The following is a 17,437-nucleotide window of genomic DNA, read 5'->3' as shown; positions in this document are numbered from 1 at the left end:
GAAAACGTCACCGTATTTTGGTCTACGCAGCTGACGATGTAAACAAGAGAAGACAGTCTAGCAGGCCGGTGACACCGACACTTTAAAGCCGTCTGCGCATCGACATCGACCAACATGGGCCTCCCTGTCATCATTAAAGTGAATTTTCGTGGGAATGTGAAGAGATTCCTGGCGGGTGAGCTGGACAAGCTGGAGTGGAGCTCCGTGGAAGCCTGGGTAAGCGGCTAGCCCAGCTTGTTGGCGCAGTTCGGGGAGAAGTAGGCCTGGTGATGGCCTACACCAGGAACACAGTATTTGTTATATTTATACATTTCTAACAACTACTACCGGGATGCCGAGTGGTTACATTTACTCCATAAGTTAACGCAGCGTATTTGAATTTTTTTTGTCGAGTTGTGATTAAGTGTTTTGTTTTGCCTTTAAATTCAGATTAAAGCCTCGTTTGGAATAAACCACTTTCAAGTGAAGTACTTTGATGAAGACAGTGAAGAGGTAACGAAGCCTTTACGAATACAATATAAATGTCCCATTATTCTAATCTCTCGCTCTTTATTTCAGATTTGTATCAACAGTCAAGGTGAGCTATCCTTGTTGTTTATGTTCAATGACATATAAACATAAGGGATGTCAATTGTCTTGATGCACATGTGCTCACCATAAGAACGTTTCTTTTGATTTCAGATGAATATGAAGAAGCCATCAAGGTATGGGTGGTTGTGTTAAATGTTGTTTTTTGTTTTATTAGGCTATTTCTGCTAGGAAAAACTAAAGGCGAGCTCATAGACAGAAAAGCAATGATGCATTAATATGGCGACGATGTCACGGCTAACCAGCGCTTATTCCTCCTGTTTGCGTCACGGTGACGGGTGCTTTGTGCTATGAGCAGAGCGCAGAGAAGCAAGGCAGCCTCCTCAAGATGAACGTGTACAAGATGAAAGGTCAAGCCTGCGGGGGTCCGCTCAAGACGGAGGTCAAAGAGCTGAAGGGGGACCTGCGACCCGCACCGCCATATCCGTCCCGGGTCAAGACGGTGGACAAGGGCACGCAGGTCACTCCAGAGCGAGAAGCTGTAAGAACCATCGCCTTTTTTTTTCTGTCGTGTGTTTGCACGTACAGTATGAGTCATGTATCGCTCTGTCATAAGTCGTTTTTCCGGAATGTATTTTTAGACAAACGTCCACCATTGTTGTACAGAGCCCAACCCGCCCACACCCGCCTGTCATATTTGAATAGATTTCATTCAGTGAATATGAAAAATAATATTTTTAAATGTTAATTTTACTATACAAATTTATATATGAGGGCGGCACGGTGGTCTAGGGGTTAGCGCGCAGACCTTGCAGCTAGGAGACCAGGGTTCAATCCCACCCTCGGCCATCTCTGTGTGGAGTTTGCATGTTCTCCCCGTGCATGCGTGGGTTTTCTCCGGGTACTCCGGTTTCCTCCCACATTCCAAAAACATGCTAGGTTAATTAGCCACTCCAAATTGTCCATAGGTATGAATGTGAGTGTGAATGGTTGTTTGTCTATATGTGCCCTGTGATTGGCTGGCTGGCCACCAGTCCAGGGTGTACCCCGCCTCTCGCCCGGAGACAGCTGGGATAGGCTCCAGCACCCCCCGCGACCCTCGTGAGGAAAAAGCGGTAGAAAATGAATGAATGAATTTATATATGAATATTGCAGATTTTGTGGTTTTTGTTTTGAAAACATTGGGTGCTAAAGAGACCATAAAGCCCTTAGAAATATGTATTTTTAATACAAAATCTTGTAGAATAGATTTGTTTCAGTGAACTTTTTATTATTATTAAGGGAGAAAAAAAATCCAAACTTACACAGTGCTGTGTGGAAAAACTGAAAACCCGAATCCTACCGAGATGCTGTGGCATGATCTAAAAAAAGAGCTTCATGCAGGAAAAGCCTCCAATGTGGCTGAATGACAACATTCATTCATTCATTTTTTACCGCTAATTGGGTCGCGGGGAGTGCTGGAGCCTATCCCAGTTGTCTTCGGGTGAGAGGCGGGGTACACCCTGGACTGGTGGCCAGCCAATCATAGTGCACATATAGACAAACAACTACTCTTCGGGCGAGCCAGCCAAAAACAGGGCACATATAGACAACCAACCACTCTTTGGGCGAGCCAGCCAATCACAGGACACATAGACAAACAACTACTCTTCGGGCGAGCCAGCCAAAAACAGGGCACATATAGACAAACACCATTCTTCAGGCGAGTCAGCCAAAAACAGGGCACATATAGACAAACGACCATTTTTCGGGCGAGCCAGCCAATCACAGGACACATATAGACAACCAACCACTCTTCGGGCGAGCCAGCCAAAAACAGGGCACATATAGACAAAAGACCATTTTTCGGGCGAGCCAGCCAATCACACGACACATATAGACAAACAACCACTCTTCGGGCGAGCCAGCCAAAAACAGGGCACATATAGACAAACGACCATTTTTCGGGCGAGCCAGCCAAAAAACAGGGCACATATAGACAAACAACCATTCTTCGGGCGAGCCAGCCAATCACAGGACACATATAGACAAACGACCACTCTTCGGGCGAGCCAGCCAAAAACAGGGCACATATAGACAAACGACCATTTTTCGGGCGAGCCAGCCAATCACAGGACACATATAGACAAACGACCATTTTTCGGGCGAGCCAGCCAATCACAGGACACATATAGACAACCAACCACTCTTCGGGCGAGCCAGCCAATCACAGGGCACATATAGACAAACAACCATTCTTTGGGCGAGCCAGCCAATCACAGGACACATATAGACAAACAACTACTCTTCGGGCGAGCCAGCCAAAAACAGGGCACATATAGACAAACAACCACTCTTCGGGCGAGCCAGCCAAACACAGGGCACATATAGACAAACGACCATTTTTCGGGCGAGCCAGCCAATCACAGGACACATATAGACAAACAACTACTCTTCGGGCGAGCCAGCCAATCACAGGACACATATAGACAAACAACTACTCTTCGGGCGAGCCAGCCAAAAACAGGGCACATATAGACAAACGACCATTTTTCGGGCGAGCCAGCCAATCACAGGGCACATATAGACAAACAACCATTCACACTCACATTCATACCTATGGATAATTTGTCATACCTATGGATAATTTGGAGTGGCCAATTAACCTAGCATGTTTTTGGAATGGGGGAGGGAACCGTAGTATGGAGCCGATGGTGGAATCGAACTCGGATTTCCTAGCTGTGAGACCTGCGCGCTAACCACTTGAATGACAACAATTCTGCAAAGTTTCTCCACAGCGCTGTAGGAAACTCATTGCAAGTTGATTGCAGTTGATGCTGCTAAGGTGGCAGCTAACGACGTATTAGCTTCATGGTGCCTCAGTGCTCATTGTTGCTGTTTGTCCTCAGGTGACTGTGAAGGACAGCAAGGGGACCAAAGCGGACGATGAGCCTCCTCCCATGTGGTTTAGATCCTACATGGAGAAGGTAAGAGTCCACACTAGCCTAATTTTCCCTGCTCGTGCTGCAATTATTAGTTACATGCTCTTTTTTTTTTCCCCGCGCAGTTCAAAGATGAGGTGGTGAAGGAAGTGGTGGAAAGGATGTGCAGCGACTTCTCCGGCCAGTGTTGCACACACAAGTCTCCCGCCGCACCCCCTGAGCCCAGCGGTGCCAGCTGCGCTCCCATGGGGCCCAGACCCGGGCCCCCCGCCACCACGGTGGCACCCAAACCGGGCCCTTCCACCTCCAGTGGATCTCTGGGTTACACCCCAAACTGCAGCAGCTGCAATAAGCTGACCTCTGAAGGAGCCTACAAGTGCAGGTAGGGAGAAGGTCTCTCTTGGTCCTTTGCAGCTTGCTTGACTGCGTGGACTTTTTTTTTTTTTTTTTTTTTTTAGCGTTTGCCCGTCCTGCATCCTTTGCGAGATGTGCCGGCACAGCCACGACCCCAGCCACAACCTAGTGAGAACCAAGACACCCCTCTCCATCCCGGAACACGGAATGTCGGGAGAACTGAGGTAAAGAATGACGATTGTTTGAAAGCTTTCAAGGGACAAAGACGTCTAAAAGTAGGAGATTTGTAGGAGATAGATCTTTGTCAGTCTTGATAGTCAACAAAAAGGTCTTCCTGATAACATCCCAAACCAGGTTCCTACGGCGAGGAGACAGGACGGTGCGCAAGGCCGAGCGCCAGCGCCTCAAAGCAGAAAGGCGGCAGCTGAGAGCCGAAGTGAAGGAAATCAAGAAGAAACTGAGACTGGAGAAGAGGGGCCTGCAGTGGAGCGGGCCCTCTACCTCAGGCCGATCCGCCCTGTCTTACACGGCCTCCGCATCCACCCAGGCCCCCGCCCTGCCCCTTCAGCCCGCCGCTTCAGACACAGCCTCAGGTCCCGCCCCCGCCCCCGGCCCGGCCCCGGCCCCAGACCCCCAGGCCTCCAGTCCAGAGTAAGCGCCGCCTGGGGCGTCCGACAGTGCTGGGTACCTCCCATCCAGCATGGATGCAAAAAGTCTTTTTTTTTCCCCCCCACAAAAGAAATCTTTAATCTAGTCTGTGTGAGTGTGTCGCTGGCTGCGCTGCGCTGCGCTGGTGGGAAAGTGTCGGAACTACCTCAGTGTGAAAACTGCTGCTGCTGCTTCGTAGATTTTCTAAGAAAAAAAAAATAGCTTTTGAGCTGCAAACAAATCTGGGCTCCTGCTTTTTTTTTTTTTTTTTTTTTTTAAATTGGTAGACCAGAAAAGAGCTGTTTTCAACAATGCTCTGTACACTTGAAACTAGGGGTCCCGGGGCCGCGCACTCGTCCTTGCTGCCCACTATGGCCGCCTTGTTTCTGGATGAAAATCTGCCTGACGGCACCCGTCTGGAGCCCGGGACCAAGTTCATCAAATACTGGAAGATGAGGAACTCGGGGACTATCAGCTGGACCCCGGAGACCAAGGTACCGCCACCCCACCCCCTAACCTGCCGCGAGGACAGCCTCCACTCTTTGCAGTCTTTGCCTGCCCCCTCCTTCCCCCCCCTTCTGAGCCTCTTCTCCGCTAAGATTCCAGTCTTCTCGTTCTCATCATGTCACCTGTGATTCTGACGATTCTGACGCTTATGGTTTTGAGCGTCTTGGTGATGCGTCGTGGTCCTCGCGTGTCTATTCCTATTTTTTTGTGTGTCCTGTGTATGTGTTGCGTGCGTAGCTGATGTTAGTGTGGGGGAACCTCGGCCTGGCGTCGCAGGAGAAAAAGCCGGTGCCGGTGCCTCTGCTGCCGCCCGGGAAAGTGGGTGTGGTCAGTGTGACCTTTGTGGCGCCCATGACGGAGGGCACGTACAGCTCCCACTGGCGCCTGGCGCACTGCGGACAGCAGTTCGGCCCGCGCGTGTGGTGCAGCATCGTGGTGGACCCCGGCAGCGGCCTCGACGCTCGGACACAGCTGGCGAGTCACCCGTATATTTTTTTCTTTATAGTTTCTTCTCCGCTCATGCTAAGATGCTAATGCTGCTAACAATGTCGTCAGAGGGGGGAGCAGCTGCGGGCAGGAGCGAAGGACGAGGAGGTCCCGTCCAAGGAAGGCCCCTTCCCGCCTTATGTGGACCTGCTGACTGCACAGGTTCACGCTCAGCCCGCATAGCGAGGATTTTTAATTGTCGCCACATTCACGCCGTTTTTCTTTCTCCAGGATCTTCTGTCCTTCGAGTTAATGGACATAAATATTGTGCAGGAGCTGGAGAAAGTTCCGACCAACACCCCCGTGGGTAAGAGGAGCATGAGTACTAGCTTCCTGATATGATTGGCTGACACTTAATGGCTTTATTTGCGCTCAAGATTTGACACCCTGCATCTCCCCGCTGCCCCCTGATGAACCAGCGAACGCCACCAAAGACAACACACAATTCATAAGTGTCCAGAAGTTTTTTGGTAAGGTGCTGACAACGTGGGAACGTGCGTTTTAATATGCTAATAAGCAATCTTTGTTGTTGTTGTTGTTGTCAGGAGGGAAACCGAAGCACCCGAGAGAGCACCCGTGGGAGCCCGCCACCCCGGAGGAGGAGCGCGAGGAGGAGATCAGCGGTGCTCAGTTCCTGTGCGAGACGGTCATCCGCTCCCTCACCTTGGAGGAGGCGCCCGACCACAGGCCCCCGCGCAGGAGCCAGCAGCACTGCAGCCGCCAGCCGCAGGGTGAGGAGCCGTTTGTGGCCTTAAATGTTTGAGTCCTTCAGATGGAATCATCCAATCATTTAAGTAAAAAAAAAAAACAATACATTGAGTGGTTAGCACGCAGGCCACACAGCTAGGAGACCCGAGTTCGATTCCACCCTCGGCCATCTCAATGCAGAGTTTGCATGTTCTCCGAGTACTCCGGTTTCCTCCCACATTCCAAAAACATGCTAGGTTAATTAGCCACTCCAAATTGTCTCCAATAGGTATGAATGTGAGTGTGAATGGTTGTTTGTCTATATGTGCCCTGTGATTGGCTGGCCACCAGTCCAGGGTGGACCCCGCCTCTCGCCAGAAGACAGCTGGGATAGGCTCCGGCACGCTCGCGACCCTTGTGAGATTAAGCGGTAGAAAATGAATGAATGAATGATATCATGTGACACCTTTCATTCATTCATTTTCTACCGCTTTTTCCTCACGAGGGTCGCGGGGGGTGCCGGAGCCTATCCCAGCTGTCTTCGGGCGAGAGGCGGGGTACACCCTGGACTGGTCGCCAGCCAATCACAGGGCACATATAGACAAACAACCATTCACACTCACATTCATACCTATGGACAATTTGGAGTGGCTAATTAACCTAGCATGTTTTTGGAATGTGGGAGGAAACCGGAGTACCCGGAGAAAACCCACGCATGCACCCAACATGCAAACTCCACACAGAGATGGCCGAGGGTGGGAATTGAACCCTGGTCTCCTAGCTGTGAGGTCTGCGCACTAACCACCAGACCGCCGTGCCGCCCATGTGACCGCTCAATTTTTAATGAGATGAGATTTACCGTATGAATGGCGAAATTAATTACTGTATACTTAATTGAATACTTCCTTTCCACTCGAAAGACATGTGTTCTTTTTGACAACATAATCATTTACATGTAAACAAATAATGAAAAATTAATATGAATGAAAATAACAGAGTTTTGACAGACAGCAGATATCATACAAAACTTTTTTTTCATACGCAACTTTTCTACTTTTTAAAATTTTCCTTCACTTTTTCAGGACCCAACTCAAAAACTCAAAATTCACAGCTAGACAATGACTGGAAGCTTTCGCTACGCTATTCCAGTGGCAACCACAAATACATTAATTGCAATAAATTACAATAAATGCAATAAAATCTAAAAATGTAAAATATGATGTTAGATTTTTTTTAATAATTTTTTTTTTAATGATTATGAATTTTTTTTTTAAAGATTTTTGTTGGCGTCACCCGTTCTCACTGAATTGGTTTCCTCACTTGTAGTTGTTTCTCGGGGCCCCGCCTTTGAGAGGGCGGCGGCGTGTGAGAAGAGCGAGCGAGAAGGAAATGAGATGTGCGGCCTCGCGTGTGTCAGTGTAGCTCCTCCCTCCAGCTTGCGCCCCACCCAGGAAGAAGACATGAGGACAGGTTAGGAATTGATCTTCTTCGTCGTATTAGTTTGGTGTTGATCGGGTATTTGTCTTCGTCACAAAAAGCCCCGCCCACTAGCTCGTGTCACATGTATGACGATGAGGATGAGGACGAAACCATGAAGGACGGTAAAGACGAGAAGGCGGAAGACTGGGATGAGGTGAGCACCATGTTTGAAAGGTCGCATCTAAACGACAACCGTGACCATGTGCTCCTCCTCCTGCTGCGTGTCAGGTCAGCAGCCAGACCTCCTCCTCGTCCTCCTGCGACGACTTCATCATCGTCCTCCCCGACTGCTTTGACATGAGCCGCCCACTGGGGGAGTCCATGTACAGCTCCGCCATGTCGCAGCCCGACGCCGTCGTCACGGCGACCCTGGCCAGCCCGGAGCTGCTGCAGGAGGACGACTACGCCTCTGATGTGGGCGGGGCATTGCCACCCGGAGAGGAGGCGGAGGAGGAGGAGCAGACAGAGAGTGTTGCCGATGTCGAGCCGGCTGGCGGCGGCACTTCGGCCACGCCCCCCCTCACCATCCACAGCAGCGTCAACCAAATGTTGTGCGCCTCTCAGACTCTGGACGCCGCCACACTCACCCCGGAAGTGGTGCCCCCGCCACCCGCTCTCTACTCACCCAGGTAGGACACTCGCCTTTCTTAGTCCACTTCCTGGTAAACGTTACTCAAAGAGCGAGCTGACGTCTCTCAGGTCCGAGGCGCTGTACTTGGCGGAAGACGCCTGTCATGAAGCGGACGAGTCGCACACGCCCAGGGTCCACGCCAACGGTTCGTTTTTCACTTTGCCTCCATTTTCTCCTTTCTTGCCGATATCTGATATTGTGCGTCACTTTATTACCGATGGAAAGACTCCTTACTCTCCCCGACGCATAACTAGCACTTTGTCTGTTTAACATCATTGGAGCCTGCCAGACATGAACTAACACCCCTATAGTCACCTTTACAGTTCTCTTTTACCCAATATTGCAGACATAATAAAACAAAAATAATATAGACTCACTTGTTAGCATTGGGAGCGTTCCTTCTTCCTTTTTGACTTCCAGCTTTACTTCCTATTGTCTCATCAATGTCATATAACTGATTAGTGTAGAATACTACATATTATTTCAACATCTTGGCATCTTATTAATGCCTTATATTGGACTTTTATTTAGCCATATTTTTTTACTGGTAATAAGCTGTGTTTAAGCACAAAAACAACACGTTTAGTATATATACTGTATTTTCCGACTTTTTGGTTCCTTTTGCGACTATAAGTAGCACTTTTTTCATAGGTTGGCTGTTCCTGCGACTATAAATGGTAATGGTAATGGTAATGGTAATGGTAATGGTTTAATTTCATTTGAACATGCATCAGATTACAATTGAATGCATCCCATAATCAGTTCCCAGTTCCACATGTCCAAAAGGAGTAGGAAGAAGCAAAGCTTATTAAATCCTACCCCTCCATCTGGTACTTTTACAATCAGTAACTGTTTTACATTTGTTCACTTCCTGCTTTCCTAATATAATTTAAGTTATTTTTATTTATTTTTTTTTATTTAATAAAAAAATGTTTTTCATTTTTTTTATAATTAATTTTTTTAATGGTTTTATTTCATTTGAACATGCATCAGATTACAATTGAATGCATCCCATAATCAGTTCCCAGTTCCACATGTCCAAAAGGAGTAGGAAGAAGCAAAGCTTATTAAATCCTACCCCTCCATCTGGTACTTTTACAATCAGTAACTGTTTTACATTTGTTCACTTCCTGCTTTTCTAATATAATTTAAGTTATTTTTATTTTATTTTTTTTAATTTAATAAAAAAATGTTTTTCGTTTTTTATAATTTTTTTTTTTTATGGTTTTATTTCATTTGAACATGCATCAGATTACAATTGAATGCATCCCATAATCAGTTCCCAGTTCCACATGTCCAAAAGGAGTAGGAAGAAGCAAAGCTTATTAAATCCTACCCCTCCATCTGGTTCTTTTACAATCAGTAACTGTTACATTTGTTCACTTCCTGCTTTCCTAATATAATTTAAGTTATTTTTATTTTATTTTTTTAATTTAATAAAAAAATGTTTTTCATTTTTTTATAATTAATTTTTTTTTAATGGTTTAATTTCATTTGAACATGCATCAGATTACAATTGAATGCATCCCATAATCAGTTCCCAGTTCCACATGTCCAAAAGGAGTAGGAAGAAGCAAAGCTTATTAAATCCTACCCCTCCATCTGGTACTTTTACAATCACTAACTGTTTTACATTTGTTCACTTCCTGCTTTCCTAATATAATTTAAGTTATTTTTATTTTATTTTTTTAACTTAATAAAAAAATGTTTTTCATTTTTTTATAATTATTTTTTTAATGGTTTAATTTCATTTGAACATGCATCAGATTACAATTGAATGCATCCCATAATCAGTTCCCAGTTCCACATGTCCAAAAGGAGTAGGAAGAAGCAAAGCTTATTAAATCCTACCCCTCCATCTGGTACTTTTACAATCAGTAACTGTTTTACATTTGTTCACTTCCTGCTTTCCTAATATAATTTAAATTATTTTTATTATTTTTTTTTAATTTAATAAAAAAATGTTTTTCATTTTTTATAATTAATTTTTTTTTAATGGTTTTATTTAATTTGAACATGCATCAGATTACAATTGAATGCATCCCATAATCAGTTCCCAGTTCCACATGTCCAAAAGGAGTAGGAAGAAGCAAAGCTTATTAAATCCTACCCCTCCATCTGGTACTTTTACAATCAGTAACTGTTTTACATTTGTTCACTTCCTGCTTTCCATAATACAGTTTAGGTTTTTTTTTAATTTATTTATTTTTTTTTAATAATGTACCTCGTACCGAAGTACTCGGTGATATGACCATACAATGACATAATGGGTACCATAGTAACTGTCAATATAGGGATATGTATAGCACATCATGACTGGTTCAATGAAAAAAATCAATGAAAAAATGAATAAATGAAAAAAGTGTTTATGTTACATAAACACTGGACACCTTTTCTGTTCATGTTTATTTTTGGTGTAGCTGAATAAGCATTGTGTTAGCATATCTAGCATATATATCTACACCTATCCAGCCTGTTCTCTATTTTTTTTATTAATGTTAGAACTTGACTTCCAAGAGGACGTCATGTCTGTTTTGGTCAAGTAGTTTGTAAAATGAATTACTCGCCAAAAATGCGACTTATGAATGTTTTTTTCTAATTATGTTAAGTTTGACCTAATTATGCATCTTCGGCCTTGTGCGACTTATAGTCCAGAAAATACAGTATTTTCTGTTTACACTAATATTGAAGGTTCTCCCTGTAGTTCTCAAATGACAGGAAGTTCCCCTTTAATGCTACTTGATGCAGCTTTGCCGCTGATTTGTCTGGTTTTGGGCCTCCAAACAGGAAAGACTTTACGGAAGACGTTCTTTGTGTGTGTAGCCACAGCATAAGACGCTCTCACTCTAATGTTTTTACTTTAACTTTTTTTTTTAATAACCTCCCGCCATCACTTTTGCAGTTTCATCCGGTCTGTCCAGATCTGCAGGCTCAGCATCGAGTGCCTTTGAGACGTACAACCCCAGACCCAGCAACGCACTGCAGCCCAGGTGGTTTTCATGCGTGAAAAGACGCTGGAAGTGCTATGATTTTCCATGCTAGCAAAATGATTGGTGCAGGAAGATGATGGGATTGTATCTTCTGCTAAGCACATGACCAACCTTGTGTTCATTCCAGGGGCCAGGGGGGCATCACCGAGGGACTGGTAAAGGGGGCGCTTTCAGTGGCGGCGTCCGCTTACAAGGCTCTGTTCACCGCACCCAACTGTCCCGTACAGGTGGGTGGATTATGCAATATTTAAAATGTACTATTAGTGTTCTATAATCTACAATGCTGCTTTGCTACATTACTAAAAATAATATTCTTTAGATTATTATAGTAATATTGAATATAGTCAGGGCAGCACGGTGGTCTAGGGCAGGGGTGGGCAAACTTTTTGACTCGCGGGCCGCATTGATATAACAAAATTTCCGGGGGGGGGGGGGACTATATATTTTACACGTAACAGTCCACCCGGTATTATTGTATCTGTAAAATTGTCATGCAATCTGCTATTATTATTTTATATTTATATTTAAATATTTTAAAAACAATAAAATATTATAATAATTAAAATTAAATTAAAATAATAATTATTATATTATTATTATGTAAAATATGCAAATTGCAGTTTGCAGTTTAAATGAAATACTTTTGAAAGATTGGGCGGGCCGTATTCAAACACTTGGCGGGCCGGATGTGGCCCCCGGGCCGTAGTTTGCCCACCCCTGGTCTAGGGGTTAGCGCACAGACCTCACAGCTAGGAGACCAGGGTTCAATCCCACCCTCGGGCATCTCTGTGTGGAGTTTGCATGTTCTCCCCGTGCATGCGTGGGTTTTCTCCGGGTACTCCGGTTTCCTCCCACATTCCAAAAACATGCTAGGTTAATTAGCCACTCCAAATTGTCCATAGGTATGAATGTGAGTGTGAATGGTTTTTTGTCTATATGTGCCCTGTGATTGGCTGGCGACCAGTCCAGGATGTACCCCGCCTTGGATAGGCTCCAGCGACCCCCGCGACCCTCGTGAGGAAAAGCGGTAGAAAATGAATGAATGAATGAATGAATATAGTCATGTTAGATTACGATATTACATAATAATATAAAAATGTGCAAATAATAAGCGGTCCGAGTGTGAGTACGTACAAGCCAATGAATAAAGGAATTCTATCTATCTCCAAACAGCGAGGCATCGACCCGGCCACCCGCCAGGACCCGTCCCTCATGGCCATGCTGCTGGAGATGGGCTTCAGGGACCAGCGCCTCAACCAGCGTCTGCTGAGGAAGCACGGCTACAACCTGCTGCACACCGTCAACGAGCTGGTGCAGATGGCCGAGGATGCGCCGCCCAACCGGGCCGTGGAGGCTCGCCACTGAAGTGGGGAGGGGGGGGACTTTTCTCCCGAAATATTTAATACCGCCGCTCACCGCTGTGTAGCTTTATTTAGAAGTAAGTCTTCATTCGGACCAAGCGGGGCTCGTTCTTAGGCTTCTCGATGATTATGATTGGCTGTCGGCTTTGTTTTTCAGTGGGGCGTGGCTACCTGGCAACATCTAAAGTGCTGAATGTTGTAGAAAAGGCGTACAAATTCTCTTTGTGTGCAACCTTCATTTCCTGTAGTCCACTCTTGCCTAATCAATGCAATCTTTTTTTTATCCGAGTACTGTTCTCTCTCTTATTAGATGTTGACGTGTGGAATGTATACAAAGAATCCATATATCACCGGCAGGCGTGCGCACTTTCACCAAAACCTAGCCATGGTTATTTAGCACGCGTAGAACCTGAGATGTCTCTAGAACAACACATTCCTCAATCTCCAGTAGTACCGAGAGTCTTTATTATTCCCACATTGCCTTTTCATCATGTGTCATTTGTTCCAGTCTGCTGTGTCTTAGACCAGGTTGAACACTTTAATGGGTGCAAGCAAGCTTGGGGTTCTGTTTGGTTTGAGCGCCATTTCCCTCCCCCTCCTGTTGAGTGTTGTCCGTTGTGCTCAAGATCTCAAGATGGACGCTTTGGAAATTAATTGCTCGTCATTTCTTCTGCAAACACGTTCACCACGTAGATTTGAAAATAAACTATTTGCACATTGCTTGGCTCTTGCCTTAAAAACAGTCGTTCGTCATGTTTGTGTCATTCCGCCGGGCGTGCAGTACATGCGATCCGCCGCTGTGGGGCGGTATAGCTGACCTGTCACCCGAAGAAGACGGAAGTGCCCCGCCCACCTGGCATTTTGTCTTTAAGACTTTGCACTTTAAAAGACAGCTGCTCTTTAAAAGACAGCTTGTAGTTGCACCAACAGGAAGCCAACAGCAGCTAATATACCCTCAGGATGATATCTGTTGTTTAAATCTTGGAGCTTTTGACGGACGAAAGGTGAGTAGTTTTAAAATGTCGCACCAAATAGAGCCAGAAGGATGTGGTTTTAAACTGCGTACGCCAGTGGTCACCGATGGCGTCTATAAATTAACAAAATATGAAATTATTACAAAGTTATTTGACATGGTAGCTAAACTCTGAAAACATTAAATGTTCACACACAAGGCGTATTTCCGGTAAGTGGCGGAGTGATATTTACAGTCAGGTGACAGCATTATTGACTGTGTGGTGTTGTGGTAGGGAAGCGTACTAAAAGTAGTCCTGCTGAGTCATAACCATCTTGTAGTTTTAACGTTGTAAAAGTTTAAAAGGGATTAATAAAGTATTCTGCCTGTTTTTTAAAGTAAAGCACAAAATTTCTATCAAGACGTGAGCGTCATACTTGGATTCTCGACGCCATTCCTTACGCGTGTCGTCACATTTGCAGACGTTTTAGAGTTGATGTTAGGCTGTTAAACGTGGGGCACTAGCTAGCATGGCCGGTCTTCCCTGTTGAACTTTTCTCCCTTGTTTTCCTGACCGAGGAGGCGCCATGGTGACCAGCGAACACCGCAGCCCAGATGCGAAAAGCGAGAATGTGAAAACCCTGAAACATTTGCCCAGCTATGGCACCTTGGGGGACGCCTGCCCCACTTGTCGTGGCACCGGACGAATTCCAAGAGGTCGGTGACATCGCCGGAAGTTCGTATGATATGTTTGATATGTTTGACGACTTTAATGCGTGATTATGCAGAAGTTGGTCCACTTTCACTTGAGTTAAAGTGTGTTTTCCAGGCCACGAAGACCAGCTGGTTGCTGTCATTCCGTGTAACGACAAAAGACTCGAGCCCAGACGCACGTGAGAGCATTTTTCCCCCCCAATTTTTCCCGCCGCAACACTTGACTACATCACGTGACAGTCCCATCCCGTTCCAGGAAGCTGTACGTGTGCGTGTCCATGGTGCTGTGTCTCCTCCTCTGCTGCCTCATCCTCTTCTTCCTTTTCCCACGGAGCGTCACCCTGACACCCGTGTCCGTGCTGTCCGTCATGGTCTACTTCACCCCGGACGCTGTGCAGATGGAGGTCACGGTGAGAGTGGAGAGTTTGTTTTCGTAAACAACGGTTAGCTAGCAGGCTATATTTTTTTTTAACCAAATAAGCTGGTTATATGATGATGAAAAATTCATGTCATTTTAGTAGCAAAAAGTTGAAATATTAAAAAAAATAAATTAAATAAAAAATATTAAATTATTTAAAAATATAATACAAATATTTTGAGAAACAAAGAGTTGTGATTTAAATTTGAAAGTTATAACAAAAAAATTAACATTACAAGAAGAACATTTATGAGAAGAATGTTGAAATAGCAGTAACATAATATTTTTTTAAATGTAATTTTACAAGAATAAAGTCAAACTATTATGGGAATAATGTCAATAGAAATGTATTTTTGGGGAAAAAAGTGAGTTTTACGAGACTATACCTGTTATATTATCATGAAAACTAACATTTTAGTAGCATAGAGGTGAAATATTAAAACAAAATTTAATTTAAAAAAAATGTGTAATATGTGACAAGACAAATCAAACCAAAAGTTGTCACTTATGTCAATGGAAATTTTTTTTTTTTTTGGAAGGGGTGAGTTTTACAAGACTATACCTGTGATATTATCATGAAAACTAACATTTTAGTAGCATGGAGGTGAAATATTAAAACAAAATTTATTTTTTAAAAAACTTGTAATATGGTGACAAGACAAATCAAACCAAATGTTGTCACTTATGTCAATGGAAATTTATTTTTTTTGGAAGGGGTGAGTTTTACAAGACTATACCTGTGATATTATCATGAAAACTAACATTTTAGTAGCATGGAGGTGAAATATTAAAATAAATTTTATTTTTAAAAAACTTGTAATATGGTGACAAGACAAATCAAACCAAAAGTTGTCACTTATGTCAATGGAAATGTATTTTTTGGGGTGGGGAAAGTGAGTTTTACGAGACTATACCTGTGATATTATCATGAAAACTAACATTTTAGTAGCATGGAGGTGAAATATTAAAACTAAATTTTATTTTTTTAAAAATTGTAATATGGTGACAAGACAAATCAAACCAAAAGTTGTCACTTATGTCAATGGAAATTTATTTTTTGGGATGGGGAAAGTGAGTTTTACGAGACTATACCTGTGATATTATCATGAAAACTAACATTTTAGTAGCATGGAGGTGAAATATTAAAACCAAATTTAATTTTTTTTTTAAACTTATAATTTTTTGACAAGACAAATCAAACCAAAAGTTGTCTCTTTAGTGCTATAGGTTGGGAAAAAGTTGGAATGTTGCGAGAATCATGTCAAATTATGTAAATAAAGTCATAATTGCAAGAAAAGTAGTAGTTTATCTCCAAAACAGGAGCACTGCAAGACAGGTTTGGGAAATAGCGGCTTATGGTTTGTAGCTTTTTATACAATACTCGACTTAATTTAAATTTGATATTGTGACACATCCTAAAAAAAAATGTGAAATATACTAAAGGTCCATATCGCCTGAATGGAACAAACATACATGACAGCAAGGAGGAAGTGGAAGAACGTGGAGGGGAATAGCGTGCAAGGTTCCACATTGTAGGGAAACTGGAACACACGCACTTGTACGTGTGTACTTATTACACAATGTACACAGTATTCTGTGTGACTTCAAAAAATGGCCGCTACCGAATGAGTTAGTAATTATCGAAATGATCCAAGTGGCAAAGTTGCATTCTTTCATTTTGGAGGACTTGGAAGGAATGGAATGAAGACCGTTGCGGTGGAGGTGTTATTGCCTTCACATGACCGCTTGGCTGTAAAAGCGTCTGTTCTGGAATTTAACAGGCGGACAAAGTTCCCTGAGACTTTTCCATAAAAAGCTGTGTTCCGTCCCACAGAATCTCATCAACGTCCTCAACGAGAACTTTGTCCCGGTCCAGATTGTGGAATTTGACGTGCAAGGCCTGGTATCCCGCGTGGTCATCAGCAAGACCAGGATGTCCAACATGTCCGCCATCCCGTCCCGCTCGCAGAAAGCGGTCAGTTTGAAAGAAGAGTGTCGGGATGAAATGTCCTGAATCTATCAAGTCTCATTTTTCTCTCTTTCATGTCGGCAGTACACCTACCAGATCGACCTGCCCATTACGGAGAAAGGCCTAAGGTAAGCAGAACGTCTTCTTCATTGTGAGGAAGTCCTTGAACGCGGTCCGGTCCTTGTCTTGCAGCGACTTCTGCCAGTCCAGCACCATCAAGATCCACACCTTGTTCCTGGAGCTGCAGTAAGTCTTTCGCTTTCTCTCCATCTGATGATTTGCATCATTGGTCATCGGACCCCCCCCACACGTGTCTTCCTCCCAGGATGACCATGAACATCTCCTACCTGTCCCACACGGAGCAGCTGTCGGTGGACACGTTCGAGTACATCGACTGCGGCACCAACTCCACCACCCCCCACCCGGTCAGATGATGTCCCCCCGAGCTCCTTTTTTTTTAAGCTTTTTTGTTTTAAACGCGTCTTAACGGCGCCGAAAGGGACACCCAAAAATGTCAGCTTTGTTGGCAGCACCTTTGGCAACAGCGTCCGTCATACGTTGCACTTTATTCTCCACCGAGTTCATTTCAGCTTCTGTCTAATGTGAATCTAGAATGGCGGACTTGAATGATGATGTCATCACAGGAAGGATGCTTATCTCACTAAAAAGGGAAATATATCGTCTCTTTTATTTGACTATACCAAAAACATATCTTTCATGTTGGTCCACTGTCCTTACATCGCTTTAACAATATATTTGTTAACAATATGTTTGTCCGCAAATATTTGTATA

At 44.2% G+C, this 17,437-nt stretch overlaps 2 protein-coding genes across 4 annotated transcripts; both read left to right on the top strand.

Moving 5' to 3' along the window:
- Positions 1-6: 6 nt before the first annotated feature.
- Positions 7-13,309, top strand: nbr1a (NBR1 autophagy cargo receptor a). The gene is made up of 22 exons (XM_058078175.1): positions 7-216; positions 430-492; positions 559-577; positions 682-704; positions 887-1,069; positions 3,417-3,494; positions 3,575-3,831; positions 3,908-4,027; positions 4,158-4,454; positions 4,786-4,945; positions 5,196-5,432; positions 5,514-5,606; positions 5,676-5,751; positions 5,822-5,914; positions 5,990-6,175; positions 7,458-7,601; positions 7,670-7,764; positions 7,839-8,239; positions 8,310-8,386; positions 11,144-11,231; positions 11,359-11,458; positions 12,405-13,309. The coding sequence occupies exons 1-22, from the start codon at positions 115-117 to the stop codon at positions 12,594-12,596; spliced, it is 3,084 nt and encodes a 1,027-aa protein (XP_057934158.1). The 5' UTR covers positions 7-114; the 3' UTR covers positions 12,597-13,309.
- Positions 13,310-13,438: 129 nt separating this feature from the next.
- Positions 13,439-17,323, top strand: tmem106a (transmembrane protein 106A). 3 transcript variants are annotated; one of them, XM_058078255.1, is made up of 8 exons: positions 13,439-13,596; positions 14,127-14,261; positions 14,362-14,437; positions 14,515-14,668; positions 16,511-16,651; positions 16,730-16,773; positions 16,838-16,891; positions 16,971-17,323. In XM_058078255.1, the coding sequence occupies exons 2-8, from the start codon at positions 14,132-14,134 to the stop codon at positions 17,077-17,079; spliced, it is 708 nt and encodes a 235-aa protein (XP_057934238.1). In that variant the 5' UTR covers positions 13,439-13,596; positions 14,127-14,131; the 3' UTR covers positions 17,080-17,323. The 3 variants fall into 3 exon arrangements, with proteins under 3 accessions (XP_057934238.1, XP_057934240.1, XP_057934239.1); XM_058078257.1 differs by having other exon boundaries at positions 13,443-13,596; positions 14,374-14,437; XM_058078256.1 differs by having other exon boundaries at positions 13,454-13,596; positions 14,124-14,261.
- Positions 17,324-17,437: the final 114 nt, after the last annotated feature.

Source organism: Doryrhamphus excisus, chromosome 7 (genome assembly GCF_030265055.1).
Source record: "Doryrhamphus excisus isolate RoL2022-K1 chromosome 7, RoL_Dexc_1.0, whole genome shotgun sequence".
Classification (NCBI taxonomy): Eukaryota; Metazoa; Chordata; class Actinopteri; order Syngnathiformes; family Syngnathidae; genus Doryrhamphus; species Doryrhamphus excisus.
Note: the sequence above shows the minus strand (reverse complement) of the source record. Positions and strands in the feature narration are given on the sequence as shown.

Bases quoted from the DNA above. Each gene is read 5' to 3' on its own strand.
- nbr1a (XM_058078175.1), top strand. From the start codon at position 115: ATGGGCCTCCCTGTCATCATTAAAGTGAATTTTCGTGGGAATGTGAAG. The intron at 7,765-7,838 runs GTGAGCACCATG...GCTGCGTGTCAG, and splicing joins AGGCGGAAGACTGGGATGAG to GTCAGCAGCCAGACCTCCTC. The intron at 8,240-8,309 runs GTAGGACACTCG...GACGTCTCTCAG, and splicing joins CCCGCTCTCTACTCACCCAG to GTCCGAGGCGCTGTACTTGG.
- tmem106a (XM_058078255.1), top strand. From the start codon at position 14,132: ATGGTGACCAGCGAACACCGCAGCCCAGATGCGAAAAGCGAGAATGTG. The intron at 14,438-14,514 runs GTGAGAGCATTT...ATCCCGTTCCAG, and splicing joins AGACTCGAGCCCAGACGCAC to GAAGCTGTACGTGTGCGTGT. The intron at 16,892-16,970 runs GTAAGTCTTTCG...TCTTCCTCCCAG, and splicing joins ACCTTGTTCCTGGAGCTGCA to GATGACCATGAACATCTCCT.